This window comes from Monocercomonoides exilis (genome assembly GCF_001643675.1).
Source record: "Monocercomonoides exilis strain PA203 chromosome Unknown scaffold48-729018, whole genome shotgun sequence".
Taxonomy (NCBI): domain Eukaryota; phylum Preaxostyla; order Oxymonadida; family Polymastigidae; genus Monocercomonoides; species Monocercomonoides exilis.
Window position 1 is genome coordinate 457501 of NW_027150593.1, and position 27991 is coordinate 485491.

A 27991-nucleotide genomic window follows, 5' to 3' on the forward strand; every position below is an offset into this window, starting at 1 on the left:
AAACACATTAACAGCCCAAACAACCACACAAACAACACCAATAAGATCAGCTTCTGTGTCAACTGCGACTTCTCCAGTGCAGAGGAATGCTGTTATTTCGACTGCTACATCACCTCTTATTGCTCGCTCTTCTTCCTCTTCGCCTTCTTCGCCTTCTTCCTCTTCCTCTTCTCCTTCTTCATTCACTTCTTCTTCTTCATTCTTCCCCTCTTCTCATTCTTCTCCCCCAGTCTCAATAGAAACCCAAACCTCTCCTTTCTTCCGATTCGATGATGTCACTCCCACACACACCCATTCAGCCACAAATTCTGGTTTTCCCGTTTCAAATCTGAAAATTTCTCCTCCTTCGCCTTCTTCTCTTCCGCTCACACCCACAAAGAGATCGAATATTTACGATTTTGCTGCTTCATTGGTTTCTCCTCTTTCTTCTGCTTCTTCTGCTTCTGCTTCTTCTGCTTCTTCTTCTTCTTCTGCTGCTGCTCTTTCTGTGCAACAGGCAGAGGTGTCGTGTGCAGTGAATGAAGGAGAAGCTGCTGATGAAGAAAGAATGGGAACAATGGAAAGAGAAAGAGTAAGAGAAAGTGAAAGAATAAATGAGAAGAAGCCATTTACTCAAATGTCTTCTTCTTCTTCTTCTTCTTCTTCTTCTTCTTCTTCTTCTTCTTCTTCTTCTTCTTCTTCTTCTTCTTCTTCTTCTTCTTCTTCTTCTTCTTCTTCTTCTTCTTCTTCTTCTTCTTCTTCTTCTTCTTCTTCTTCTTCTTCTTCTTCTTCTCCCAAATCACCATCTTCCCCACTCAACACTTCAAATTCTTCAATCAATTCATTCGCTTCACCAACTTCGCAGGCTTCACCCACTTCATCTTCTCTTTCTCCTATTCATTCAAATTCACTGAAATCTCCTTCTTCTTCTTACTCTTCTCCTTCACATTCACTTTCTTCTTCTCCTTTATCAACAACATCATCATCAATATCATCATCATCTTCTTCTTCTTCTTCTTCCAAATCTCTTCGCCCTCTTGTTCCTCCTCTAACCATCACAGGCCTCTCTCACCACATCCCCCGTATTCCTGATCTTTCTGATGATTCTCCTCTTTCTCCTTCTCTTTCTCCTTCTTCTCCTCTTTCTTCTTCTCCTTCCTCACTTTCTCCACCTTCATATCGAAGACGTCGTGATGATATGGAGAAAATGGAATTTTCTGAAGAAAGGAAAGAAAGAGAACAAGAAAGAGAAGAGGAAACAGAAAAAGGCAAAGACAAAGCAGAAAAATCAGAAAAAGAAAAAGAAAAAGCAGAAAAAGCCGAAGATGAATCAGAAGAAAGTGTGAAGCTGCCATTAGCAGACACTCCATCTGATGTGGATCTTGTGGTGTTGAATGTGATTGATCAAGAAGCGCAGTCAATGTTATCACCCAGAGTGTCTCTGTTTAAGCAGTGTGAAGCATATATCAAGGAAGTGGAGCAAGACAGAGAGAAAGGAGAAGAGGAGGAAGAGGAGGAAGAGGAAGAGGAGGAAGAAGAAGAAGGAAAAGAGGAAGGAAAAGGGGAAGAAAAAGAAGAAATGGAGGTTAAGACGGAAGAAGAAAAAGCTGAAAACAAAATTGTTTCAGAATATTTGAATGACAACAAAGAAAACAACATGATTGAAAAGAAAGCAAAGAAGAGCAAGAGAAGGTCTTTATCAGGTGCTGAATCAAACACACTGGCAAAAGCAAAAGTTTTAAAGACAGTTCAAGAGCAACTGCCTGATTACACAAAAGTATTTGTGTCTTTTCTTCAGTCAGCGCAGTTCACATCGATGGTGATTGATGCGATTTGGATTGCACATTCGTTTGATGCGCTGCAGAATCCGGGTATTTTGGAGACGGATGAGACGGATGATGAAGAAGATGACTTCAATTATAATAACGATAATAACTGTGATAATAAGAACAACAACAATAATAATAATAATGTTGACAATAATAATCGTTTTTCTGCTTTGAAAAGAGGAGAAAACACACAGAGCAATGCAACATCTCCGTTTTATCTTCCTCTTCCGTTCCAGTTCCGCAATGAAATCCTTCCGCAGATGCATCTGATTGTGCGGGAGATGCTCTTTGAGATACTTGACGGGCAAAGCGCCATCGAAAACAGCACATTCTCTACAGACAATGGGCAGCAGTCATCAGAAGGAGGAGGAAGAGATGGAGAAGATGGAGGAGAAGGAGCAAACAATAGAAGCTCTGCGCCTTTCTCTGCGAAGACGCTGGAAGAACTGCGGAAGGATCTGTTTGCAACACCTGTGCTGCCCACACAGCCACCCACATTCACACAGCTACTCAGCCAGCAGCAGATGCTCCTTGTCTTCCACAACTTGAATGAGCTGCTGACAACACGAAGAGCCGATGCACAAAAGGCGAGCAAAGTTGGTGAAGCACTTGCAGCAAACTCTTCCTCTCCACAACACAGAATAACACTCTCAACCGCACTGGCTTCGGAAGATGCGCTGGACTCGCTGAGGGATCTGGTGGAGCTGGATCCGACTTCTGAATGTCGTGTTCTGCCTCCGCAGCTGCGTGACTTCTTTGCGAAGGAGCTGGAGGCTTTGGCTCCGCTGCAGCACTGTTTGCCAAGGAATTACTGCGAAGTGAAGAAGCTGATGGCGAATGTGCCGCAGCACAAGATGGAAATGGCAGAGTGGCTGTGTGTGGAGAAGAATCGGAGTGCTGTGAGTGGAGTGGAAACTCCCATGGAAGAAGAGCAGATCATGTCTTTGCTGCACATCAAGACCATTCCTCAATCGATTTTCTCTTTGAAACTGCCGGTTTTGAATGAGAACTGTGCTGAAGTGAGAAAGGAAGGATGTTTGGATTCTGAAAGAGCTGGTGAAGCAAATGTGGATATCAACAGCCAGCCTTCATTTGCCTCTGCTTCAATGATGACTTATCCCATTTCTTCTGCTTCTGCTCGTTCTTCAACCCCTCTTTCTTCTCTTTCTTCTCCGCTTGCTGTGCTCTGCCACTTCGAGACGACGTCAGCGGTGTCTGTGAAGCGGCATCTGGTTGCGCTTCTTGATGCGGAGATTGCAGAGCTGGACAGAGGAATGGAGGAAGCAATTCAGATGCCTGAGGAGATCGATGAGTTTGTGGATGAGCTGTTTGTGGACGCATTTTCAGAGGTGCTGCATGTCGTGGGAAAGGAGAAAAATGAGGGCGAAGGCGATGCAGTGATGGAAACGAATAAGAGAGGAGAAGAAGGGAGAGGAGAAGATGATAGAGAAGAAGATGATGATGAGACGGAGGATGAGGAAAATGAGAGAGAAGAGGAAGAAGAAGAGGAAGAGGAAGAAGAAGAGGAAGAAGACGAAAATGACGATGAACTTTCTTTGTATTGATCATGTTGTATTTTTAGTTGATTTCTTTCATATTTTATTTATTTATTTTTTTAATTTCACAAAATTCAAACAAAAAACAAAAAAAATATCTTTTAAAAGTAAAATGAAGCTTCATGAAATAATGAAATGTGTTGTGATGTGAAATACAAATGGAACAGTTTGAATGAATGGCATCACGCAAATAACAAACTCTTTCGAAGATTGAAGAGAGAGAAAGAGAAAGAGAAAGAGAAAGAGACATTCAAAGAAGTGTTGTGTCTCCTGCCTCTTCGCTTTCATCTGCCATCAGCTCTTTTCCTTCTTCCTCGACTTCTCGTTTTCCCATCACTTTCGCATTTTCTGCTCCGATTTCACTAAATTCACCATCTTCGCCATCTCCGCTGTCTGAGAGTGGAATGAAAGGTCGTTCAGATTGCTTCTTCTTGCAGCATTTGCAGCAGTATGTGCAGGAAGATCCTGAGCAGATGTGCTTTCTGTTGCGGAAGTGCCAGCAAAGCAGAAGCGGAAGAACGAACAAAAGCAAAAACAGAGTGAACGACAAAGTGAAACACAGCATCCTCGTCTTTCCTGGTGGGAATATTGCATCCTTTTTATGAGGAGGAGTAAAAAAAAGAGAGAGAGAGAGAGAGAGGAAGAGGAAGAGGAAGAGGAAGAGGAAGAGGAAGAGGAAGAGAGAAAGAGAAAGAGAGAGAGAGAGAGAGAGAGCAGAAATCAAGGACATTGAAGATATTAATTAAAGAAGGAACAAAAGATAATTGATGATGACATTTAGAAAGCTTGAAATATGATCTGAGATGTTCAAACGATTGCAACAGCATTGCAATGATGCTCCTTTTCTGGCACTGAGATAATCATATAAGGTTCGTTTTTGCATGGTGATGCGCATGCAGAATCTTCTGGCAAATCAAAAGCTGCTAATTCTGCTCGAAATGATTGAAAAGGGAAAGTGTTATTCTCGCAATTTTCAAGGGCAAATGTGTAGGAGGCACTATTTGGTGAATTGAAAACTGTTGAAAGAGTTCCATTTGCTAGCGACAATTTTGCCAGCACTTGCGAAAAATTGTTCTGGTGAAAAGACGAAATGTTGATCAATAAGTTCAAAAAAAAAAGGTGAAGACAAACGTTTGGTGATATGAAGCCTTCGCAAGAGCCTGGGGGCTTCAAACTCCAGGTTATTTTTGTTCCGCGAACAAGATACAAGTCTACGTATTGCAAAAGATCAACTGACGCAAAATGCTTTTGTAAATGGAAAAAATTGAATTGAGTCAAACCTTCAAAATAAGACTGTTTAATATTCCATTCCTTTCGAATAGGCTTTTTGAGCAAAGAAAATGGAACCTTGCTAGAATGAATATTGCATGTATCTGAAACAATCTGAAAGAGTTGAGAAATTGATATGGAGTTTTTAAAAGTAATAAAACTGTTGGATCGTTCCAATGTTCATGTGCAACATCAAAATTCATTCCATCCAAAATTAGAATATGCTTAACAACTCCACTTTTCAGAGAGATAATTTCTGCAAGAAAAAACCCCGAACTTATGGATATAGCCAATAATATTGAAAAAACTATGATTGTGAAAAAAAGGCGAAGAGGAGATGTATCAAGCAACTTGTTTCATTTAAAAAGAAAAAAGAAAAAATATTAAAAAGAACAAAAACAAATGAACACCTTATCCTTGATAACTCCGCACATTTTCGCAAAAATGAATGATGATAAAATTAAATAAGGGACAGTGGAGTGATTATCTTTGTTGTTAAAAATGGAAATCTACAATTGAAAAAGAGTTTTGAATATTTATTAAAAAATAAGCAATATTAAATACTTTTGTGAAATGATTTGAAATGATTTTTATCAGCTAAATTGTTGAATTTTCTTTTCTTTTATCATCATACAATCAATTCAATTATCATCGTTTATTGATTTCAGTTTGATTTCTTTGATTCTCTTTCAAGTTTTTTCCTTTTATATTCTTCCTCTTGTTCTTTCAAGCGTTGCAGTTTTGCGGTCGGATTATGGCTTCTGCCTCTCAAGCCACCCATCTGAATAAGGGCATCGTCTCCAGAGTTAGTCAAAAGCTCGAAGGGAGAAGGAGAGGGAGAAGGTGAAGGAGACAGAGAAGGCTGCGGAGAAGGCGAAGACGCAGGTGAAGGCGATGCAGAAGCTGTCTCTGAACACGTGCTTGAAGTGGTGTTGCTGAGAAGTGATGGATAGAGAATGGATGTACTTGAAGAAAATCGGGAATATGGCAAAGGTGAAGATGATTGAAGATGATCTGACATAAGAACAGATGGAGAGACAGAAGAAGCGATCATGCTGCTTGCAACTGGCTCTGGAATCGCACTAGAAACGTTAGCACTTCGTAATTTTTCTAATTTTTTAAGCTTTTTGCGCTCGCTCTTCGCTTCTTTTCTGAGTTGTTTTTCCATTTTCTCTTTATGTTTAACTTCTTTGTGCTTTTTTTTATTATTATCTTGTTCTTTTTGTTTGCAAATCTTATTTTCTTCATTTCCTTCGTCCTTTTCGCATGGTGGATGCTCTTTTTTATCTTTCTTTTTTTTTTCGTCTTTGTGTTTTTTATGATGCTTTTTGTGTTTCTTTTTCTCTTTGTGCGAGCTTTCTGAATTTTCCATTTCAACATCTTTTAATTTTCGTTTATGTCCCTGTACCCTATCCTTCAGACTTTCAGTAAAATCATTTGAATTATGCTCTTCGTTTTCTTCTTCAATTGAAGGTTTCATTGGAGGTGGGCTTGGATCAATTCGTTTGGCGATATCTTCATAAAGCTTTTGGAGTTGATGCGATAAAATAAAAACTCATGTTGAAATTAACAGTAACTCTAACCTTCTCGAACCAGTCTGCGGTTGAGTCCTTGGTGATAAATCGTTCTTGCTTAATTCCTACAAGGCATGCGGTTGGCCCATCTTCCTTCTTTCCCAAGCCAGAACCTCAACGTTAATAATAAAATAAAAAAAGAATTCTGCGATCAGTTGCTTGTTTGAATGATGAATTCTAACCTTCCTTCCATCCAAGTTTTAAAAGTAATCTTCTTCCTAAATAATTGCGTAATTATAGAAAATTTTACAAATTGCTCGTGTTGAAATAATATTAACAAATCATGCGGCACCACACCTAATGACCCTCTTGTAATTTCCGGCTTTGAAACTCCAACAGAAGCCATTAGAAATTGAAAAATTATTTTATGGCGCATCCCATATTTAAAATAACAATTCATCATTCAATTTAGTCATTTTTGCAGATTTATTTTTTTTATATTAAACCTATTGCTGTCTTTATTTTGAGAGCGAAGAAGAATGAGAAAACCAGATTTCTGTTCTTTTCAAAATTGGATAGAATTTGTGTAACAAAATTTCAAGAGAAAATTATCACAAACAATTAATAAATGCTTATTCCTGATAACACCAGTTTATTCTTATTAATACATCAACAAAATTTTTCTTGATCTTCAATTTTTCAACGAAAATGTAAAAAATTTTTATTGATTCGATTTGATTACACATTAATATCCATAAGATATTTATTTAAATATAATAAAGTCAAACAGTTATTCTCTCAAACAAAAAAGATATATCCTGTCGATATGAATGAAATGATTGGAGATCAAAAGGGGTAACAAGTTTCACAAACAATCGAAAAGATGGTATCTTCGAAAAAATGTTCAAATGATGATGATTTACAATTATTGATGAGTTTCGCTCAAAAATAGAAGAAGTTATTATAAATGAAGGAAGGGAAAGGAAATCGATTAATTATTCGGAAGATAAATTCGCAGAATAGTTTTTAAGTCGAAATTCAAATCTCTTTGCGAAAAAATAACTTCTTGGAAATTATCAGATTTGACAAGCTAAATCAGAACAGTAAACGAAAAAGAGAAGAGAATCAGTATTTGAGAGCATATTCGTGACATGCACACTTTCGGTCACAAGTGACATCGAGACATACTTCAAAGTTGCTCCAGTCGCATTCAAAATGTTAAACTTTCAGTTTATTTCTTATTCTGCAATACAAGAAGGAGGATTATTATTTTTATATCCAAATCGAGCATAAGCATCAAATAATGGAATTTGTTGTTGTTTAATGTTTTTCCATGGAAGCAAATGCCTGGTCAATGATCAAAATGGCTGCGACATAATCTATACAGATTATTGAAATATCTTTTTTAACTCAGATAATCCGTTCTATAAATGTTACACAACAAACACGAATGAACAGAGAATGTGTTATGCATACAACTACTCGAATGCAGGTGCTTGGTCTCATCAGCACACAGAAAAGTGGATTTGGCTGAAGGACAATACGATCTATGTTTCTGTGAGTGGGAATGATACGTCTCCATTTTGCGGGGTAAACTTGTCATATCCGTGTGTGACAGTGAAAAAGGTTTTTGAAATGTGTGAAATACAGATAAGCTTTACAATAACTCTGATGAAAGGAAATCGCAAAAGCGAAAAAGCAACAGTTGAGATTGGATTAAAGAAGATTTCTGTCATTGGGATAGGCAAAGAGAAAAGTACGATTGGAACAAAAACAAATTTTATTCGTTCATTCTCCTCCTCTTCATTTGCTTATTATTTCTTCTTCTTCAACTTCCTTTTTTTCCTTTTCTTCAAATGCTTCAAATGCTTCAAATTCTTCTTTATCAATATTTTCTCACAAGCACTCTTCCAGAAACCTTTTCGCTTCTCCTCTTCATTCACTAACAAATCATTGCTTTCTTTTTCTTTCCCATTCCAAATCCATCTTCACGATGTGCTGTTTGGAAGAGATATAATGAATGAACGCAGCTTCCAAAACTCTCTTGTGATATTCATGTTGAATAACTCATTCGAGGTGATTAAATACATAAAGATTTCAGCAGAGAAAGAGATGGAGCAGCCAGTGAATCTAAATTCAAGAAGAAATCATTGCGCATAGCTTCATGAATAAAGCAAAATGCTCAAAAATGTTAACAAGCCACACGTCACAATTTCTGCAATTTTTTTCTTCAACAGATTCAATCTCATGCGTTATTCTCTGAGCGCAGAAGAGGCATGTTGTCAATGGCCCTGATGCGGAAAGCACATCAATAAACCATTGACAGATTTGAAAGATGGATTCTGATATCTTATCAAAATTCATTCTGAGCAATTGGTGAGCTGAAGGCAACAGAACGTTGGAACTAAGGAATACCAAATCATTTCTATTTGAACAGAACAGCAAGAATTTGGAATGCAAGACCTCAAAAGTGTGTATAGATGATATCTTCATTTGACGAAGCATCACATAAAAACATCACTTCAGCAACGCTGTTGTTGTTCTTTGATGAAGCTGAAAAGAATAAAAGAAAGAAAAGAAAAAGAAAAAGAAGAAAAAAAAACAAGAACAAAAGAAAACAAGTAAATTTTTGAAGGTGCTTCTCATTTATGGGAAAGATAAAGACGTTATAAGATGAATGTTAAGAGCAAAGGAAAAAAGCAAGAGAAAGAACTTGTATTGGAAGATTAAAAGAAGCATTCAAAGAATCAGGCAGTGTGAAAGAAAATACGGAAAGGAAGAAAGAAATTTCCATGAGCAACAAACCGCTGCTCCTGTTGTGCACAATCAACCTCTCCAATAGATATGGTCAATGCCACAGAACACCCTTCGTCATTATTATTTGAATACCAGTGTTGGATCAACTTATCACAATCATTGCATGTTGTGTATTGAATGTGTAAAAAGTGGTGGCATGGAAGATAATATTTCACTACACAAATCCCAATTTGTCTCTTTTCACTGAGCATGTTCCAGCCGAATCAAGAGAAGTCTCATCAGCGGTGCTGAAAACTGGACTGAAATTAACACCTCCAATAAATCAGAGTCCATGTGTGGAATGAATATCCTATGCTCCAGCTGGCGGCAAATCTACAGATTGTGGTGAAAGGGATCATCACTTCATGCATTACACCGATCTTCACATCCTCTGGGAAGGACAAAGTTAACTTAAACGAAGATCTGAAACCGTCACTCGAGGCACATCTCAATTTAAACATCTGCTCGACAGTCAACAAAAAAATTGCTTGTTCTCCATCAAACATCATTTCGGTTTTGGTGTTTGCGCATTGAGCTCGAATGGGGAGACAGAGAAGGCAAAGATGTTATTCACAAAGCATGTGATGGGTACGCAGAAGGAAATAGAGAAGAGGATTAATGAAATCTTTGGGAATCAGCATTTATCTGCATATTCAAAGCTTCAATTCCATGATCTGTCTTGTTTTTCCAGTCAACGTTGAATATGAATTTATCCAATCCGAGTTCAAAGTTCACATTCCTTTCTCAAATACAAATGGAAGGCGAAACAGAAATGTCATTTGCGTCTCATTTTGAACTCCATCTGTGCTGATGGAAGCAAAGGGCATTCTAATGAAGCTTGATGCAGTTGAGCTTCTTAACAGTAAAGCTGCTTTGTATTTGTGCCTCAAGCAATTCTGCAATGATTTATTTTTTCCATGGAGGTTTTTTTAATTCTAATCTTTTATCATTTTTGTTCGCTTTCTGCATTTGCAACTTGTTGAAGCCATTGCAATAGCTTTTCAACTTCCGATCGCCTTTGTGGAACACTTGATCAGTTGCTTCACTGGAGGCAGGATTTGGCAAACTTGTGATTCAGGTTTCCCATTTATGTATGCGAAAATTAAGGAACAGAGTGTGTGAAATGAATGCAAACAATGCGGCTCTATATACATTCATTTCGCCTAATTTTCAAAAAAACTGAAATAAAACCGAATAATTTCTAAATTTAGTCTGTTATTTTTGAATTTGAATTCTAATTTTGTTTTCGGTTTAATAGTGATTTGTATGCTATTTTGGGCAAGATGCTACTTTAAGGGTACCCGATTTTTTCGTTAAATTTATGAATAAATAGCTAAAAAATTCAATGGAGAGATATTATAAGTATATTAGGTTTATAATAATCAATTGATCAAAACTGAAAATGATTGAATGTTTTTTTATTCAAATCTTAAGTTTTACGAGACTTTTTTCAAACTTCATATCAGTGCTTGAATCGAGTTATTATCAACCCTAACAATTGCAAATAGCCCTTGAATACAAATTATGAAATCAAAAAATGACTTTTTATCATTATTTAATGAATTTATCAAAAAAAAATTTATTTAAAAATTTCAATTAGGGAACAGTTGTTTTCGAGAACGTAAACCCTAAAAAATATTAAATGAAAAATAAAACATTCAGTCAACACCAAAGAGTGTTGATGAAAATTCAATTGGAAACATTTAGCCTTTTCATAAAGCTAATTTAAAATTTTTTAGGTACCCTTAAAGTAGCCCTTTGCCCTATTTTGTTTCGTCTTCCAATGTGAATTATTATTTTTTTCAAAATTTTGAAACTATTTTTCGGTTGTTAAATGACGATCCAGAAAAAAGTCACACATAAAAAAGGAAGACACTATTTCTCCAGAACACAAAAGTTAAATGTAATCGAATATTCAAGTCAAAATGAAATTCATATGAAAGATTAGAATACCGGTTGCGTTTCATTTATTTTTAAAATTTGAAAAAAAATGGGTTTATTTATTGAAATACATGTGATGTCACACAACATGATGTTATTATATCAATGACATTTGCTTGCAGATATGAAAATCAAATTTATTTTGAAATCTGGTTATGTTTAATAATGTTGCAAGTGAAGCAGTTTTATCATGCTTTGTGCATTAAAAGCTTGAAAGTCCATATTTTCCCCCAAATGAGTTCAACGAGCTTTTTAAAATTCAAAAGATTTAAAAAATATAAATAAAACAGATTTTTGATATCAAAAAATCGAGAAATTCTTAATAGTAATTTTTGAAAAAATCTAAGAACTTTCATTTATTAACATATTCTTTTTTGACGAAAAATTAAGAAGTCCATCTTAAAAAAATACAATAACTATTTTTTTCCACCTCGTAAAATTGAGTTTTTTGAAAAACATAACAATTTTCTAAAAAATTGTTCATTTGAAAAATATAAAGGGTTATGATCAAAAAAGAAAACTGAACTGAATGTCAACGAACACGCAAAGAGTTAATATTTGCACTTTCAAGGAGGGGAACATTTCATTAAATCTGAATAATGATGATTGGATGAAGGGGGTTAAGCGAGGGCTTGCAGACAAATACGATGTTGATGCGCGTGATTTGTATTTCACTCAAAAGCAAAAGATAGTTTCTGACGATGCAAAAGTGCGAGATGTTCTTGAAGTGTGGACCATTTCTTTTGTTTTCAACTTCTCTTTCTTGTCATTCTTTTCGTTATTTACAGAATAGTAGAGAAAGAATTTATTTTGTGAAGCGAAGATCTTCAGCTGGAGCGGCGGCCACAGCCACTGAAAATGAAGAGCCCTTGCCAAGAGTTGAAGAAAATCTTTCGCCCGAGCTGCGCAGCTCAAAGCCGTTTACTGTTAGCGTGACTGTTTGCAACAACGAAATGAAAGGGAAAGTGGTTTTGGTGGAAAATGTGAGGCCTGACGCAACGATTGACCAGCTTGCTACTAGAATATTAGAGACCTCGAATATTCCTGTTGGAAGGATTTCAATTGTTTCAGAAATGGGTACAAAGTATTCAGGAACATGGAAAAGTGGGCGTCTCGAATGCCAGGAAATATCAGAAGAAAAATATGTATCTAAGCTAACGTATTGCGGGCAAAGTGGGTTGTCCTGCTGCATTTGTCAGTTGATTACAGCGAATTGTTTGCAAGAGCAGGCTTCTTCATCGACGCCTTCCTCATCCACTCCATCCTCTAACTCAAACCCATCAAATGTTGGATCAGAGGCTGCTGAGCAAAATGGATCTCAAACGCTTACGCTGCAAATAGATTATGGCAAAGGAAATAAACTGTACATTGAAGCAGAAAAGGAGATGTTTGTGGAAGAGCTGAAGAAGATATTGGAACCGGAAGTGGGAATTTGTGCAGATAAGATGACGCTCGTTGGAGGAGGAACGATTATGGATAATGACAGGAATATTTCTTCATTCGGCCTTAAAGATGAAGATATGCTTTGTGCATATGAAAAAAACGAAGAAATGATTTTCATTTTCATCAAAAAACTTACAGGAAAAACTATTCCACTTTATGTTAATTCGAAGATGACCATTGAAGAGTTGAAAGAAAGGATATTCGAATATGATAACACACCGCCAGATCAACAGCGGTTGATATTTGCTGGAAAGCAGTTGGAAAATGGTCGAACTTTGAATGACTATGGAGTATATCGTGAATCAATTATTCATCTCACTTTGATGCTGCGTGGAGGGAAGAGCAATGACCTGTTTGTGATATCGCTCGGTGGGCAAACATTGAGATTTGGGATGGACGCAGCAGTGACAAGAGTGAGAGATGTGAAGCAGATGGTGGCTGAAAGAGAAGGGATTCCGGTAGAGCAGCAGAGACTGGTGTGGGGGTTGAAAGAGCTGAGAGACGAGATGGAACTGGGTGAATATGGGATCGGGGACAAATGCACAGTGCATCTGGTGTTGAAGCTGAGGGGCGGGTTCAACCTGCAAGTGATGCATTTGGACGGGCGGGCAGTGAATGTGGAGGTGGATGGGGCAGAGTCAGTGGAGGATGTGAAGCGGAAGGTGACGGCAGTTGAAGGAGTGGATGTGAGCAAGATGCGGCTGGTATCGGCAGGAAGGTGGCTGAAAGACTGTCATGTGCTGGAAGATTTTGGGATTGGACCTGAATCAACAGTGCATCTGCTTCCAACAAGCAGAGGCGGGATGAGCGGACCAGCGCTTTCATTTGTGGATGTGACGAAGACTGATGCATTGGTGGAGAGTTCTTTCAGCAGCACAGCTCCACCTTGGCGTGTTGTGGAAAGTGGTATCAGCGTAGAAGGAATTTGCGAGAATGAGGGATGTCCTGCATTCAAGAAACAGGTAATTTGCCGATGGAGAATGAAGACATTTGATTTGCATGGGAGCAAGCCGTTCTGCCCGTGCTGTCTAGAACAAATTGTGCCTCTGAAGCCGGGATTCTACGATTGCAGATGGCGGATTTCATCGGTGAAAGAGGATGGGACAATGACTCACATGCCGTGGAAAGAGGCGGGGGATGAAAAATATACGACATACGACGAGAAGGAAGCCGGAACTGCAAAATTTCTTTTGCTGCAGATTGAGGCATTGCCCCGAGGGAGAGTTGTGAAGCATCCAACACTGCCATATGATGTGGCCGTGCCTAATTTGTGTGGAATTTGCCACAGAAGACAAGACGGATTCCCAATTCAAATATACAATTGTGGACACTCGTTCCATCGAAACTGCGGGAGTGACTGGGAAGAGACTGTTGGAGAGTGCCCAATTTGCCGGATGAAATTGAAGGATCAGCCAGCCCAATCTGCCTGATTCGACAACTGAGAATAAATCATGAAAGATTCAAAATTTTAATCAATTGATTTTTTTTTTCCTTTTACCTGGATGGAAAGCATTCAAACATTGTGGTTATTATTGTTATTTATTGAATGCTTGCTTTCTTTTGTTGATTTTAATGTAATTTTATTTAATTTGGTTTTGTTAAAGTTCAGATTGATTTGTTTTGATTTGATTGAAAGAGAAAATGGTTGTTTCGCTTCTTTCTCTTTAAATAATAGAGAAGGGTAAAGAAATAAATGATTTCTCGATAAATAAAATGCTTGTGATTTTATTTTTTATTTTATTTTTTTTTTTATTTTGGAAAGTTTTATTGGATAATTTTCTGTTTTGTTTGATGTTGTGTTATTTTTATAAATCTATTGCGAATTTTTTATTAACATTTGATCGCTTGAAAAACTGATAAGAATGGAAGAGGAGCTGGTTTTTTTTTTTTTTTTTTTTTTTTTTTTTTTTTTTTTTTTTTTTTTTTTTTTGAAGTGACTTATTTATTTCTTTTAAAACTTTATTTTTGTAAAAATACTTTTTACGAAAATGTTTCGATTCCATTGAAAAATAAATTCTTTCTCCAAAAATTCTTTCCAAACATAAGCGATGAAAAGGGGAATGAGAATTATCAAACAAACAAATGAATGATCAGATAAATCGAAAAAACGATCAAAATAAAAGAAAATAAAAACATATATTCATATCGCTTTGTGGGTTATGAAAACAAAGAGAAAGAAGAAGATGATGATTGGGATAATTTGGATGCAGAGCATGTGACAGTGGAATACGACGCTGCAGCAACAGACGCCAAAGAGGAGAATGAAGTGAGCAACATGCATCCAACAACAACTGGCCCAAATGAAGAAGACGCAAAGCAGCACCACAGCAACCAGATAATAATAATAATAATAATAATAATAATAATAATAATAATAATAATAATTGAAAGGAAAAGAAATGTTATTTTTTTTGAGTGTATGGCTGTTGTTTTGTTTATAAAAAATGCCAAAAACGTTTTGCGTGTTATCTTTTTCAATTCAATATTCCCTCTCTTTTCATTTTTCATCATCTCCGTTCATCTTTTCCCTTCTTTAACTTTATCAGTTTAATCTTTTCTCCCATCTCTCTTTTCTCTGCAAATTCTGTCCTTTTTTTGCATAAATCGTCTGTTTGTTATATTTCTTCTTTCTCAATTTCCTTTGTTTTCTTAGTCTCTTCACTTTTTCTACTGATAGCCTCAAAATCTCATGAGTACGCATCTGAGAACAATATACAGAGAATTAATAACGATGGAGAAATATCCATCTACGTTTGATTTTCTCCGCTTTGACATTATCTTTCTGCTTCTTTTTCTTCAAATCATCTTTTTTCATTTTTCTCAATGAAAATTCTCCTTTTCATTAGATCTATTTGCATGTTTGCCGGAATAATTGATTCAAGTGTTTTCTTCTTCTTTTCCCAAGGCTGATATCTTTTCAGTTTTCTTCTTTTCATCTGCTTTCTTCATTCTTCGTTCCATGAAAAGTGAACGAATCTTCAAACGAGATAGTTCGTCTTTTCTTTCTTTCTTCTATTCTTCTTCCTTTCTTCTCTTTCCTTCTTCTTTCACAATGGATTCAATTGCATCGTTTCCAAATTTTTCACTAAAAGTTCTTCAAATGACGCACCTATTTCTCTGCCTTTCTCTCTCTCTTCCTTTTCCTCTAATTCAGCTTGTTTTCTTCTTTCCAATTTCTTCCTTTGTTGCATTCGCTTCCTTTCTTCTCTTTCTCTCTTATTCCACTTGCACTCTCTTGTGCCTTTTGTGTCTGATTCATTCATTCTGCCTTTTCTCTATTTCCCTCTCTCAAATTCTATTTTCTCTCTCTCTTTCTTTCTCCACAGGAATTATTCTCTCGCCAAAATTGTTAGGTTCTTGCTCTCTCTTCTCTTTTTTCTGTTCTTCCCTTCCTTCTTTCTCAACTCCACTTTCCTCGCTCAAAATGTTTTTTCCTTGTTTTTTCACAAATTCTCCATCTCCTTCCTTTCTCTTCTCCTTTTGGAAATCCTCCAACTCCAACTCAAATTCTGTGATTTCACCAGAAATTGCGAATTTTTCCATAAAAGCATCAAAATGGCTATTTCCATCAAACCATTCTGGAAATGACGAAAAGGAATGGTTAATCGAATTAGAAGTTGTTTATCTTTTGAATGTAAATGCCCAGCAAGATCATCAGCCCTGACAAAAGAGTCGCTTCTGCAAAACACTTTCATTGCAAATATTCCAAACAAACTGCTTTTCTCTTTCAAGCTGTTAAGCATTGTCAGGTTATGTAACATACAAAATAGATGGTGGAAGTCATGAATGTCATCGTTGAATGCAATTCAATCAAGAATAATCTCAAAACATCTGGTTCTTTTGCAAAGGATTTCAGAGCTTCCCTCTCTTTGTGGCATTCCTGCTTGTAACCAATCTGCATTCATTGAAAGAACACCTTTATAGAAAAATGAATGAAATAAAAAAAGTCAAACCATCTTTTTTTTTTTGGCATCGAAATATTTTCTCATCTCCAATGGATTGATAATAATCAGCCCAGCGGGTTTTCTTGCTCTCCAAAATTTCTTCTCAACTTCACAAAAAAGCAGACAAATAGTCAATTAATGGCTTGCAAAGAACTTCATCGAACGCAAAGAATCCATTATGAAGCTGGCCATGATTACAAATGAAAATTCATATTCTCCAAATTAACGCCTTTTCAAAGACTTATTCAACTTCATGTCTTCGCTGACGGCATACAAGCAGAATTCTTTCAAAATGCAAATGCGATTGGTATTGATGCCTGCCGAGTGCTTCGTTCAACTAGCTTCCTCCATTGTCCAATCCCCAATTCCCTTTCTTTTTCCACAAAGCCAACCTTCCACCAACAATCACGCAAAACTAATCTTGAGCAAAAAGATATGCCAAACGAAACATATTTCCCTCGATATGAACAAGAGGTGAAATTCAACTTTTCTAACATTTCCCTCGCTTTTTTAGCATCTTGCTAAAGCTATTTTTCATTCAAAATATCACAGTCAATATCGCATCATATGTTTTGTAATATATAACCAAGTCCAAATCTCATGCAATTTTCCTCCACCAATTCACTTTTCGCAAACAATATTGGAAAACAGCCACTCACTCCTTCATCTGTTAACAAAATTATTGCCCTTCTGCGGTGCTATAACTCGCATGGGTGCATCTGTAGCCGTTGGACTAAGCAGCTCAAACATGCTCTGGCCGCAGCAAATCATCAATCAAAAATCTTCACTTATAAAATTATAGGTTGGTCACCCTTATTAATTTGCATGAAAACAAGATCATTTTGTTTCATTGATTCATTTGTTTTGAGGCAAAAATCATTGATGACAAAAGAGGTTTCGAATCCTGTATTATTTAAAAAATTTTGATTTGGTATTTTTAATTCTATTACTTCTTTTGCACCATGAATATTTCAAAAATGAATTTGTATATTATTTTGGATTCATTTTGCTGTTTCGCAGTCTCCTTCAACGAAACAAACATTTCAGGGTTTGCTTGAAGTTTTTTAGAAATAAATGATTTAATAAATAAATGCTTCTTTTTTCTCTTTTGATTTTTCAATTTTTAAGAGAAACTTTCGCAGTTGGAACAATTCACTGACGCTGAGCAGGAACAGAAAATCGGAGAAATGAATGAAATGATTGATGGAATGAATGCTGATGAATTGCTTTCTGTTTTCAACGAAGAAACGTTCAACAAAATTCACGAAATGATTGAAGAAAAGAAAATGTCAATGGAAAATGCAATTTTGCTGATGAAACATGTTGGATATTGTAAAGCGCTGAAAAATATATGGATATCTTGTTAGTTCTGTTCTTTGTTGAACAAAAAATTTGAGGAGATAATTTTTGAAGAGGAGAAGAAAAAGAAAGACAAAAACGAAAATCTACTGGCCAATCTTTGCGAATGCTATACAATGATACTCGAGAACACGCTTCCTGGAAATTTGCTTGAGATTTGTTTGCCTTGTCTTTTGAAAGCTGCTTCAAACAAAGGGGGAAATGAGGAAACACAAAAAGAAGTGGAAATGGCGTTATTGGCTTTGGCAAATATTAGCTGTCTGGAGGTTTGATAATGTTTTGTCAATTTTTATTTTTCATATGAGTCTTAATTATATTTCTGAAATAGAAAATTAAAAAAGAATTTTTTTACGAGGAGATTAAAGAAATCATCCTATTTCATCAGGAGTGTCGAAATCTGACACGACTTGTGTATCAATCTGCTTGGTTTTTTTTGATCTCCAGATTGGACAATGATGAAAGCTTGAATGAAGTGATTATGAATGAATTGCATTTTGGAAGAGAAGCATCAAAAGAATTAGAATATCTGTGAAAGTGCATCGACTGGAAGAGAAAAAAAAAGGGAAAAGGAAAAGAAATGAAAGAAGTGAGAATTATCTGGAGATGGATTAAAAAAATTGGTTATTTCTTTAACTCATGCAGATCATGGAATGAAGAACTTGTTGGACTTCTCTGCAGCATTGTTCAGGTGTTTGGAGCATCAAGAGATAATTACGGAGATATGCATTATCAATACCTTTGTTCACTAAGAGAAGCAAAGAGGAACAAAGCATTGAAAATTGATGTCTTGCTGAAAAGTGGTGCTGCTAATGCTGTTTTGGAGGAGATGCATCGACGAACATTGAATGAGGGTGTGGCATATGAATGCTTGCAATTCTTTACGAATGTTTCATGTCGATTGAAAGAAAAGGAGAAAGATGAAAAAGAGGAAGTGAAAAGAAAGGCAACGAAAAGGAAGGTTTTTGGAAAAGATGGAAGAAGAAGGATACGAAGATATCATCACAAGCTTTCATGAAAAATTTGATTTTCTTCGACATAATTATTGTCATGATTTATTGTTGAATGTTTCTGATTATTTTGTTAACGTTTGAAAAAATTCATTGAATTTTAAATCACAATTTTCTTTTCTTTTCTTTTTCTTTTTTTCTATTAAAGTTTGTTCAAACTTTTCCAGGTTCATCTTTTGAAAATGGATAACACAAATTTATATGTAATATAGAAAAATTATATCTTTATCCCTTTTCAACTCTCTTTCTCATTAAACAAACACTCTTTCTGATGTTTATCCAATTTTCAATTCTTATGAAGAAAATTCTATTAAAAGTTGTCTTTTTGGCCTGTTTCTTTTTTATTTCTTTATGTTTCGAATATTTTCTTTTCGAAATTGTTCATTCTTTTTGAAAACTATAAATTTTTAACATTTATCCCTCAAAAAAAATCTTTTTTCGTCATCAGTTGCAAATTTCATAATGCATAATTTTGTGCTCTTCTCTGTTATTATTTCACTTATTCTTTACAATTTTTGTTACATTCTTTAAACTTTTTTTCAAAGAACTTTTGGGAATAGTTGAACTTCAACAATTTGTTCCTCACAGATATTTTATTTAATTACTGCATTTTCATTCATCCATTAGAATGCGGTTTATTTTATTTTATTTTATTTTATTTTATTTTATTTTATTTTATTTTTTATTTTTTATTTATTTTATTTTTTATTTTTTTTTTTTATTTTTTTTATTATTATTTTATTTTAATTTGTTTTGTTTTGTTTTGTTTTGTTTTGTTTTGTTTTGTTTTTCATTTTTATTTTTATTTTTTTTTTTTTTTTTTTTTTTTTTTTGAGCAATGACAAATTTTAACATTTTTCTTCGTTATAAATCGAATATATTTGAAGTTGGTTGTCTTGAATTTTTCTTGAATTTTTTTTTTTTTTGTTGTGAGAAATCCATCAATGAAATTCTTTTTGTTATTGAATTATATTTTTCTTGTTGATTGAACTTTTAAATTCGGAATGAAGATTGAAAAATGAAATTCAACAAATCATTTGTCATTGAACAGCGCCTGAAAATGAAAATATAAGAAAGGAACCTGTCTCTCCTCTTTTTATTCATGAATGAATCGCATTTAAAACTGCTTTCTTTTCCACATCTGTATTTTGCTTTTATCCATTTCATGTGTATTTATCTTCTGAAGCAGTAATGTTCTTTGTTTTTTCAATGCTCAGAGACAATGCACCATCGCAAAACATAAACACATTACTGATCCTGGAATGGATGTTGCGTTTGTGCCTCAGTTGTAGTTGCATCTTGGAATTTAAAAGAATCTCAAAAATAATCTTATTGTCGGAACAGCAAAGCCGTTTTCTCTTCACCAATTGTGTTTAACATCAGCATCCACACAAGTTATCAAACTTTCGTGTTTCAGAACGAAAATGACATTAGAATGGGGAGAGATATTTGCAGATTATGCAGCTGGTAGTATCTTAAGCGAAAGAATGTAATGTGTTAATGTCGCTGCTGATTCAGTCTAATCGGGAATTCACAAGGTTGTGTGGCTGCATTGGAGCTTGGCGAATTGCTCCAAACAGGGGTGTTGTCTGCGTGTAAAAGGAGTGGAGCATAAATAGATGCTTTTCGTTCCGTTTGTTGCTCTGGCTTTTTCGGAAAGGTATAAATAAATACAATTCGAGTGGAAAGCGGATCTTCACATCGTTGGATGTGAATTTATTTCCATCGATTTTCGATCTATAAAATCCTTCGATGCTGCCCTCTGTGATTGAGCAGCTCTTTTCACAAATGCATCAATCAAGGAATTTTGAGGGAAAGATGTATATTGAAATTACGGTGAGAAAAACAGTAGCGTGTGAAGTGGAGAGGAGACAGTGTAGAAGGAACTGGAGGAGATGGGGATAAGGATGGAAGACGAGGCTCTGCAGCATGCAGTGATAGCGCTGGTGGTGTTGGAGGAGGGAGGAGAAAAAGATGAGAAAAATTGAAAAAAGGAGTAGAAAAGGTGGAGCGAGAAGAGGAAGAAGAAGAAGAAAGTTGTGAGTTAGGTTTTTAATTATTCTTCTCATTTTCATTTGAATGTTAAAAATCATCATGATTTACTTGTTCTCTGAAATGCATTCTTGCATTTCTGCGATTTGCCCGATTTTGAAGATGTTTGAACGAAGGAGGAAAAGAAGGAGGAAAAGAGAAAGGAAGAAAAAGAAGAGAAGGAGGAAGAGGAAATAGAAGGAGGAGGAGGAGGAGGAAAATGAGAAGTCAATCGTTATATTATTACTTCAGTCAATATATTTTTGAAAAAGATTTTCATTCTTTTTCGTCGTCAGATTTTTTCTGTTATATTTTGAACAAAAGGTGTTGAAAACTGGATTCTTTAACGAACATTTCTTCTTTAATGCTTTTGCATTTTTCACCAGAAACTTCATCACATTCTTCTCCAAGAAATTGTTTGAAAATGAAGCGAGATGGAGAAAAAGAAAAACAAATAAAGAAAATACAAGAGACAAAAACTTAACAGTAAAAATCATTGTTCAAAATGAATCTTTTTGAAGAAGATGGATGGAAATAATCCATTCAATGAAGATTCATGATGGAACAAATTGAAAAGAAAAGAATGTCATATTTTTCACTTTTTTGAAAAAGGAAAGAAAATCAATAAAATTATTCAATTCTTGTTTTCCTCCCATTTTGTGAAATGAATAAAAAAGAAAAGAGAATATAATTTTGGACTTTCAATTTTTATTGAAAAGAATTTGGTTAAACATTCACAAAATAATCAGAAATATTCAACGAAAAACCTTCAAGATGTTTTTCGTTTTGAAAAGACATGAATCCATAAAGGCTTGCAATTTCATCTTCAAATCCATCTTCTTCCATCCTTTCGAATATCTTTCTTTTCAACACTTTTCTTTCTGCTTCTTCCATTTCGTTTTTCTTCTTTTCTTTCAATCTTTCTGAAATATTCAAATAGAAATGCAAACAACTCAGCATCATATCATCATCCAAAGTCGATTGTTTCATTTCCCCCAAAAACAGATTAATAGCTCCGCTTTTCAACAAGTCATCAATTTTCACATTTCTCTTTTCTGCTGCTCTTCTTAATGAAGAAAGGCAAAGTTGGCCTGCATCTGGGTCATAATCTCTTGATACTTGAAATAATTGAACAATGCTGCCGATGAGTCCATCATTTCCTTCATTCATTAATGTGCAAAAGCCGAGGAAGTTAGTAATTTCATGAAGCCATCTCCTTATAATAGGCACTTCTATCCTTTCATTTCCTCTCCTTTTTTCTCTTCCAATCCATATTCCTTGTCAGCTCTTCGATTTTTCTTCTTGCTTCTTCCACAAAATGCAGTTCATTCATAATCACTTCATTCAAGCTTTTGTCAGGGTACAATCTGAAAATCAAAAACTGCCAAGCAGACTGATAGGCAAGCTGAGTGAGGTTGTGATGCTCCTGATGATATCCGATAATTTCTTTGATTTCATTAAAGTACAGTTTTTGTTCGATAATCTAATTAAAAAAATAAAAACAACTCAAAAATATGTGAAAAAATAAATCTGACCTTCCACATCACAATATTGCTCAACGCCAGCAACGCCACTTCCACTTCTTTTTGAGCCTCCTCGTTTCCCTTTTTCTTCGAGGCAAATTTCAGAAGGCAAGGCACAGGAATTGAAAGCAATTCATCAGGAATGCTTTTATCGCAAAGCAAAAGATAACATTCACAAATATCTGCCAGTATCTTTTCGTTCTTTTCTTCATTTTTCCTATCTTCATCAACAAGCATTTTCTCAAATCGATCACTCAAAAAAGATACACTAAATGCATAATCAAAAAAGCTTTTCTTCGTTTTGTAATATCCAACATGCTTCAGCAGCAAAATTGCATTTTCCATTGACATTTTCTCTTCTTCAATCATTTGGTGAATTTTATTAAACAGTTCTTTTGTGAAAATTGATACAAATTCTTCTTCATCAATTTCAATAATCATTTCATTCATTTCCTTGATTTTCTGCATTTGTTCATCTTCATTGCAACGCTCCAGTTCACAAAACAATTCTGCAAATGGTATTCAAAAAAACAAAAATTATGTTCAGAATGGTTCAAAACAAATAAATGAGCAAACTTGAAAACTGTTCTGTTCTGGCCGTAGTCAGAATTTCATATTCAGAATTTTCATCATTTGACAAACTCATTCTGCTTGTTTCAAAAAATATTCAAAAATAGGGGCAAAGTCTTGTTAACAACAAAATAAAAGATAAATGCAAACATCGTTGATTATCTTGCGGTTCTAAAATGATCGCAATAAAAACGGTTTTGCTTTAGTTATATAAAAAGAAGTGCAAAAGAAAATTTGAAGAAGCAGCAAGGATTGGTTGTGTGAAGAGACAAATGGAAAATTTTTGTTTCTTTTTGATCAAACCAATATAATAATTAATTACGAAATAGATTTCGATTTTCTTTCACATTTTGCAAATTGAGTTTGTTTTTTATTGGTATGAAATTGGGTATTTCAATCACGAATATATGGTTATTGTCAGAAAAAAGAAAAAGAAATTTAACAATCAAATTCATAAAAGAAAAGGCTTTTTCGACTGTTTTCAAACAATGTTCAGATTGAAAATAATGAAAACAAATAATTGCATGCTCAATGAATTTCATTTGATCATTTTCTTGTTTTTCAATTTTCAGTTTTCATTCAAGATGATTCATCAGATTTGTGAAGGAAAAAAAAGACCAAAAATCAAAAAGGAATTGTCGATTCAATTCGAAAATCAGTCAAACAGCAGAATGAAATGACATAATGGTTTTTCAGAGAAATGACTTAATTTTGAAAATTCTTGAAGGTCATCTCCAACATCAATGATGGCAGGACAAATGATTGGTGGAACAGCTACGATGAATGAAAAACACCTTTTTCTTTTGTTTTCATCAAACGCTTTGGGAAATCAGAAATCCATATGACTTGGATTGAATGGAGATCAGATGAGAAATGTTGATAAGGCAGCTGTGCAATGAGAAGCATCTAGGAAGCACAAGAATTCAACAACACCTTCGATTATTCATCAAAAACAAAATAGAAATGAATCAGAGAATTCTGCTGCTCAACCAAAAGAATGAAGAGGGAGGAAGGAAATTCATATTCACTGTCCGAATTCTTCCCTTTGCACACACTTTTCTCTTCTTGGAGCAAGCCAGAAACTCGTCATTGGACTTCAATGGCGGATGAGAATGTATGAACATCCCTTTTTGAATCTCTCTTCAACCCTGCCTTTTTCTCTTTTTGACAACAAACAGCACATCCATCAGAAGAAACGCCTGTCTTTTCACTCATTTCTCATCTGATACTCCCAGAATGTTTCATCTTCAGCTTTGTTTTCTCTTCAAAGATCATCTCTTGTCAAATCATCCTCTTTTGCAGTTGCTGAACATGCTGAAAAGACACGATAAATAAAAACAGCTTCTTCAATGGTAATTGAAAGTAAGTTAAACATGCTTTGGGTGAAGCAAAAGAAAGAAGTCTTTTTTGTTGTGTTTCTTGAATTCAACTTTCATTTTATGGTGGCCTTCTGAAGGATTTCTCCTCATCATCAACTTCTTTCTTTTTCTTCCTCTCCTTTTCAAACATTCTTCCTCATTGCTTTTGCTTTCTTCATTTGCATTTCTTGAAAGCAACTGGCAGATTTGTTTATTTATTGGATTCTGTTGCCTTCATAGTTAGATTTTTCAAATTATTCGAAGAAGAAGAAGATGATGATGATAAAGAGGAAAAAGAAGAAAACAACGAATACGAAAGAGGATGAGAATGTGTGTGCAATTGAGAGGAAAAGAGGTGTGGATGGCTGTGTCAGTTTCGTGAAATGAAAGAAGGAGCAGGAAAAGAAGGAGAGGAAGAAGAAGATACTATTTAAGCAGTATAAAGCATGGCCGATACCGCCTATGCTAAAGAGGCAGGGAGAATACATGTCAGGTTGCATTGATGAAGTCATTGGTGTTGTAAAAGAAGAAGAAGAAGAGGAGGAGGAGGAGGAAGTGAAGAGGTAGAGGAAGAGGAAGAAGAAAGAAAGAACGAAAGAAGAAAGAGAAGTTGAAAGAGAAATGGAATGAAATGAGTTCAATGTTGCTTTTTCGAAGAAAGTTGAATAATAAAGGCAAACAGTACTCATTTGAAGAAAATGCAGACATTATAAACAGATTCGAATTTCATAACAGACAATAGCAGCAAGAAAAGGTTGATTTATTGTGTGTTGCAACATGAGAATATGATGGCTGTCCAAGCAACAAATTCTTAAATAAGAAGATGTTCTTTTCATCAGCCAAGCAATAATATCATCAATGAAGAGATCGAAGAAGAAGGAGAAGGAGAAGAAAACTCATTGCTCACCAAAATGTTGCTTGAAATGGATTGTCCCTGAGAATGACGCACAACATAAAAAAAATGCTGTTGGTTGAAATGGAAAAAAGATATAAAAAGGATATTAAAATAATTGGTTTTGCATCGATAATAAAAATTCCTCAAAAGAAAACACATACTCTTCCAATAACAAATGTAGAAAATTGTTCAATCACCGATGCTTCCATTCTCCTTTTCCATTTTTTCCCTGTTCTCCTTTCTCCGTCATCCTTTTTTCCCCAATATCCTACTTTTGATATGGTCATTAACTTTTACCTCCAAAGAAATTTATATTTTCTTTTCAAGAACAGTATTATTGTTAGCAACCTTCTTCTTTCAACTTCATCCATATTCTTTGAAATCAAATTCGTTTTTCATCCACCGCTCCAATTGAACACAAATAATATTCAATTCCCATCTATCGATTGTATCTCGGCATCCGACTCTCTTCTGATGCTCACCTCAGAAAAACAAAGGAATTGGACATTTTAAAAATTAATCAGATTCTTGGACTCTGAGAAGATGGTTTATAAAAGCATCTTCTTCACAAACAGGAACAATAAAAAAATCACACATGCAAATATTTTGATTTTTAAAAAATAGAAGAATTACCTTCAAAGATGCTTTTCATAAAAATCATCTCCCCCAATTCCATCATCGACATCTCTCCGTCGCTGTCTCGTGCAACCTCTCAAAATAATATCGCCAATTCCGCAGAAAATATTTGCTAACCGTCTCTAATTTTAGCATGGAATATTTTTGTTCTTTCAAATCTGATGATCTGAATCTCCATCACTTCAAACACAAAAAAAGATTTATCGTTTTTTCTTTCTTTCTTTCTTTGTAATGCCTTGCCAAATATCACTAACAACGTAGAATGGCATAACAACTTATATTTTCATGGTTGCTTTGAGCTTATATTTTGCACCGATTTCTTCTTTCCAATGATATCTGAATTCAAATCAAATGACGAATTTTCGTTGTTTTCTGTCTGCAATATGCTTTCAAAAATGCAGACAACAAGTGAAACTCAAAGGTTTAATGGTTTGTGCTCGTTGTTGTATTTGAATTGTTGGAGATTACATTTTTTGTTTATTTTTTTAAAGAATTGTTTTCTGAACTTGAGCATTGCAGCAACGATGAACAGAAACAAAAAATCGAAAAAATGAATGAAATGTTGAATGAAATGAATGGAAAAGAATTCAGAACTTTTTTCGCAACAGATCTATTCAACAAAATAAACAAAATGATTGAAGAAAAGAAACAATCAATAGAAAATGCATTGTTGTTGTTGAAACATATTGGATATCACAAAACATCCAAAAGAATTTGGATTGATAATTTTGTGAATTCATCGTTGTGCTTTAGATTCGAGCAGATGATTGTTGATGAAAATGAGAAGAAGAAAGAAAGAAAAAACGAAAAGCAACTGGCAGATCATTGCGAATGCCGTCTTTTGATAAACGAAGGATTTTCTTCGAAATTACTTTTGATTTGCGCTCCTTGCCTTCTGGAAGCTGCATTGAAGAAAGATGAAAGCGAGGAGACTCAAAAAGAAGTGGAAATGGCTTTGCTGGCTTTGAGTCATATTAACACATATTATGTATGTTTGCTTCTATTTCCATTTTGATACTTTTGCATTTTTTTCTGATTTTTATAAGGAAATAAAACAAAAACTGTACTTGAAGGAAATCAAAGAAATTATCGAATATCATCAGGAGCATCACAACCTCACTCAGCTTGCCTATCAGTCTGCTTGGCAGTTTTTGATTTTCAGATTGTACCCTGACAAAAGCTTGAATGAAGTGATTATGAATGAACTGCATTTTGTGGAAGAAGCAAGAAGAAAAATCGAAGAGCTGACAAGGAATATGGATTGGAAGAGAAAAAAGGAGAGGAAATGAGCAAAGAAGAAGCGAAAGAAGAATTTGCATTGGTGAGATGGGTTGAAACACTTGAGATTTGTTTTCAAAGCTGTTGATTGAAGAATGAAGAACTTGCTATACTTATTGGAGGCATTATACAGACATATCGAGCAGCAAAGGATAATTGCAGAGATATTAGCTCTGAGTGCATTTATTCCTTGAGAAATGCAGCAGAAAATAGAGATGTGAAAATTGAAGACTTGTTGAAAGAAGGAGCTGTCGATGCTGTTTTGGAGGAAATGCAGCGAGGAACAGTGGACGACAAAATTATTTGTAATTGCTTGTATTTCTTGATGAATATATCAAAAAGATTGAAAGAAAAGGAGCAAGATGAAACAGAGAAAGAGAAAAGAAATGAAAAGAAAAGAAAGATATTTGAAAAGTTGGAAGAAGAAGGATACGAAGATTCCATCATCGGACTGCACAATCGCGTGATTGAAGGAATGGGTTTTCCTTTTTTTTTTATTTCTTCTATTTTTGATTATTTTATTTGTGTGCGAGAAAAACGTTTTTTCTTGTTTCCACTTCATTTAATATTGAACAAAAGACTTGTTCTTCTTTTTTCGATGGATTTCGAACGAGGAGTTTATTGTCAACACATAGCTTTCTTAAACTTCTAAATTTCATTTATTTAGTTTTTTCAGCGTTTCATGTGCGAAACAATTAGCCAAATGAAAAATGAGTGTCGATTGATTGCAACTTATTTCGAAACATATCAATGGTGAAGAAAACAATAGAAGTGCACAAGTTTGAATGCTTGGATGTTCGTTAAAAAGGAACAATTTTTTTTAAGAAAACAATTGTGTTATCCTTTTATAAAAATAATTGCTTTCGTTTGAAATATTTTTGACAATGATACAAATCTTTTTTCATTGAATTTTTTGTTGATTAGAAATGGAAATTTATTATTGAATGTGATTGAAAACAAAAAAGAAAATAATCACCAATTATGAAATATGGTTGAATGATCAATTTGGAAATGATTGTTGCTTGTATTTTGTGAGGTATGAAAGAGATCTTGTCTTTATTGT

The 27991-nt window shown here is 34.9% G+C and overlaps 6 protein-coding genes across 6 annotated transcripts in view; 2 read left to right on the forward strand and 4 right to left on the reverse strand.

The window, feature by feature from the left end:
• Window positions 1-3373, forward strand: part of MONOS_10611 (uncharacterized protein) — a gene marked incomplete at both ends in the record, with an annotated part of 10871 nt that extends 7498 nt beyond the window's left edge. The window contains 2 exons of the mRNA XM_067863074.1: window positions 1-571; window positions 845-3373. The exon at window positions 1-571 is cut by the window's left edge and continues 7218 nt beyond it. Coding sequence (XP_067721250.1) covers window positions 1-571; window positions 845-3373 — 3100 coding nt within the window. The remainder of the gene's footprint in view (window positions 572-844) is intronic.
• A 69-nt stretch (window positions 3374-3442) lies between these two features.
• Window positions 3443-5067, reverse strand: MONOS_10610 (uncharacterized protein; the record flags this gene model as incomplete). Its single annotated transcript, XM_067863073.1, has 6 exons — window positions 3443-3959; window positions 4178-4438; window positions 4496-4609; window positions 4645-4737; window positions 4795-4983; window positions 5059-5067. 6 exons carry the CDS (start codon window positions 5065-5067, stop codon window positions 3615-3617), a joined length of 1011 nt encoding a protein of 336 aa, XP_067721251.1. The 3' UTR covers window positions 3443-3614.
• A 50-nt stretch (window positions 5068-5117) lies between these two features.
• MONOS_10609 (uncharacterized protein) lies at window positions 5118-6553 on the reverse strand (the record flags this gene model as incomplete). The annotated part of the gene is made up of 4 exons (XM_067863071.1): window positions 5118-6158; window positions 6217-6320; window positions 6390-6425; window positions 6505-6553. 4 exons carry the CDS (start codon window positions 6551-6553, stop codon window positions 5298-5300), a joined length of 1050 nt encoding a protein of 349 aa, XP_067721252.1. The 3' UTR covers window positions 5118-5297.
• A 4844-nt stretch (window positions 6554-11397) lies between these two features.
• On the forward strand, window positions 11398-14205 carry MONOS_10608 (putative polyubiquitin). The gene is made up of 2 exons (XM_067863070.1): window positions 11398-11611; window positions 11673-14205. Exons 1-2 carry the CDS (start codon window positions 11414-11416, stop codon window positions 13755-13757), a joined length of 2283 nt encoding a protein of 760 aa, XP_067721253.1. The 5' UTR covers window positions 11398-11413; the 3' UTR covers window positions 13758-14205.
• A 1565-nt stretch (window positions 14206-15770) lies between these two features.
• On the reverse strand, window positions 15771-16283 carry MONOS_10607 (uncharacterized protein; the record flags this gene model as incomplete). Its single annotated transcript, XM_067863069.1, has 3 exons — window positions 15771-15905; window positions 16091-16222; window positions 16281-16283. 3 exons carry the CDS (start codon window positions 16281-16283, stop codon window positions 15771-15773), a joined length of 270 nt encoding a protein of 89 aa, XP_067721254.1.
• Window positions 16284-21301: 5018 nt separating this feature from the next.
• Window positions 21302-23059, reverse strand: MONOS_14354 (uncharacterized protein). Its single transcript, XM_067867151.1, has 4 exons — window positions 22912-23059; window positions 22768-22838; window positions 22204-22700; window positions 21302-22151 (listed from the first exon to the last, which is right to left on the reverse strand). Exons 2-4 carry the CDS (start codon window positions 22835-22837, stop codon window positions 21909-21911), a joined length of 810 nt encoding a protein of 269 aa, XP_067721255.1. The 5' UTR covers window position 22838; window positions 22912-23059; the 3' UTR covers window positions 21302-21908.
• Between the last annotated feature and the right edge of the window lie 4932 nt (window positions 23060-27991).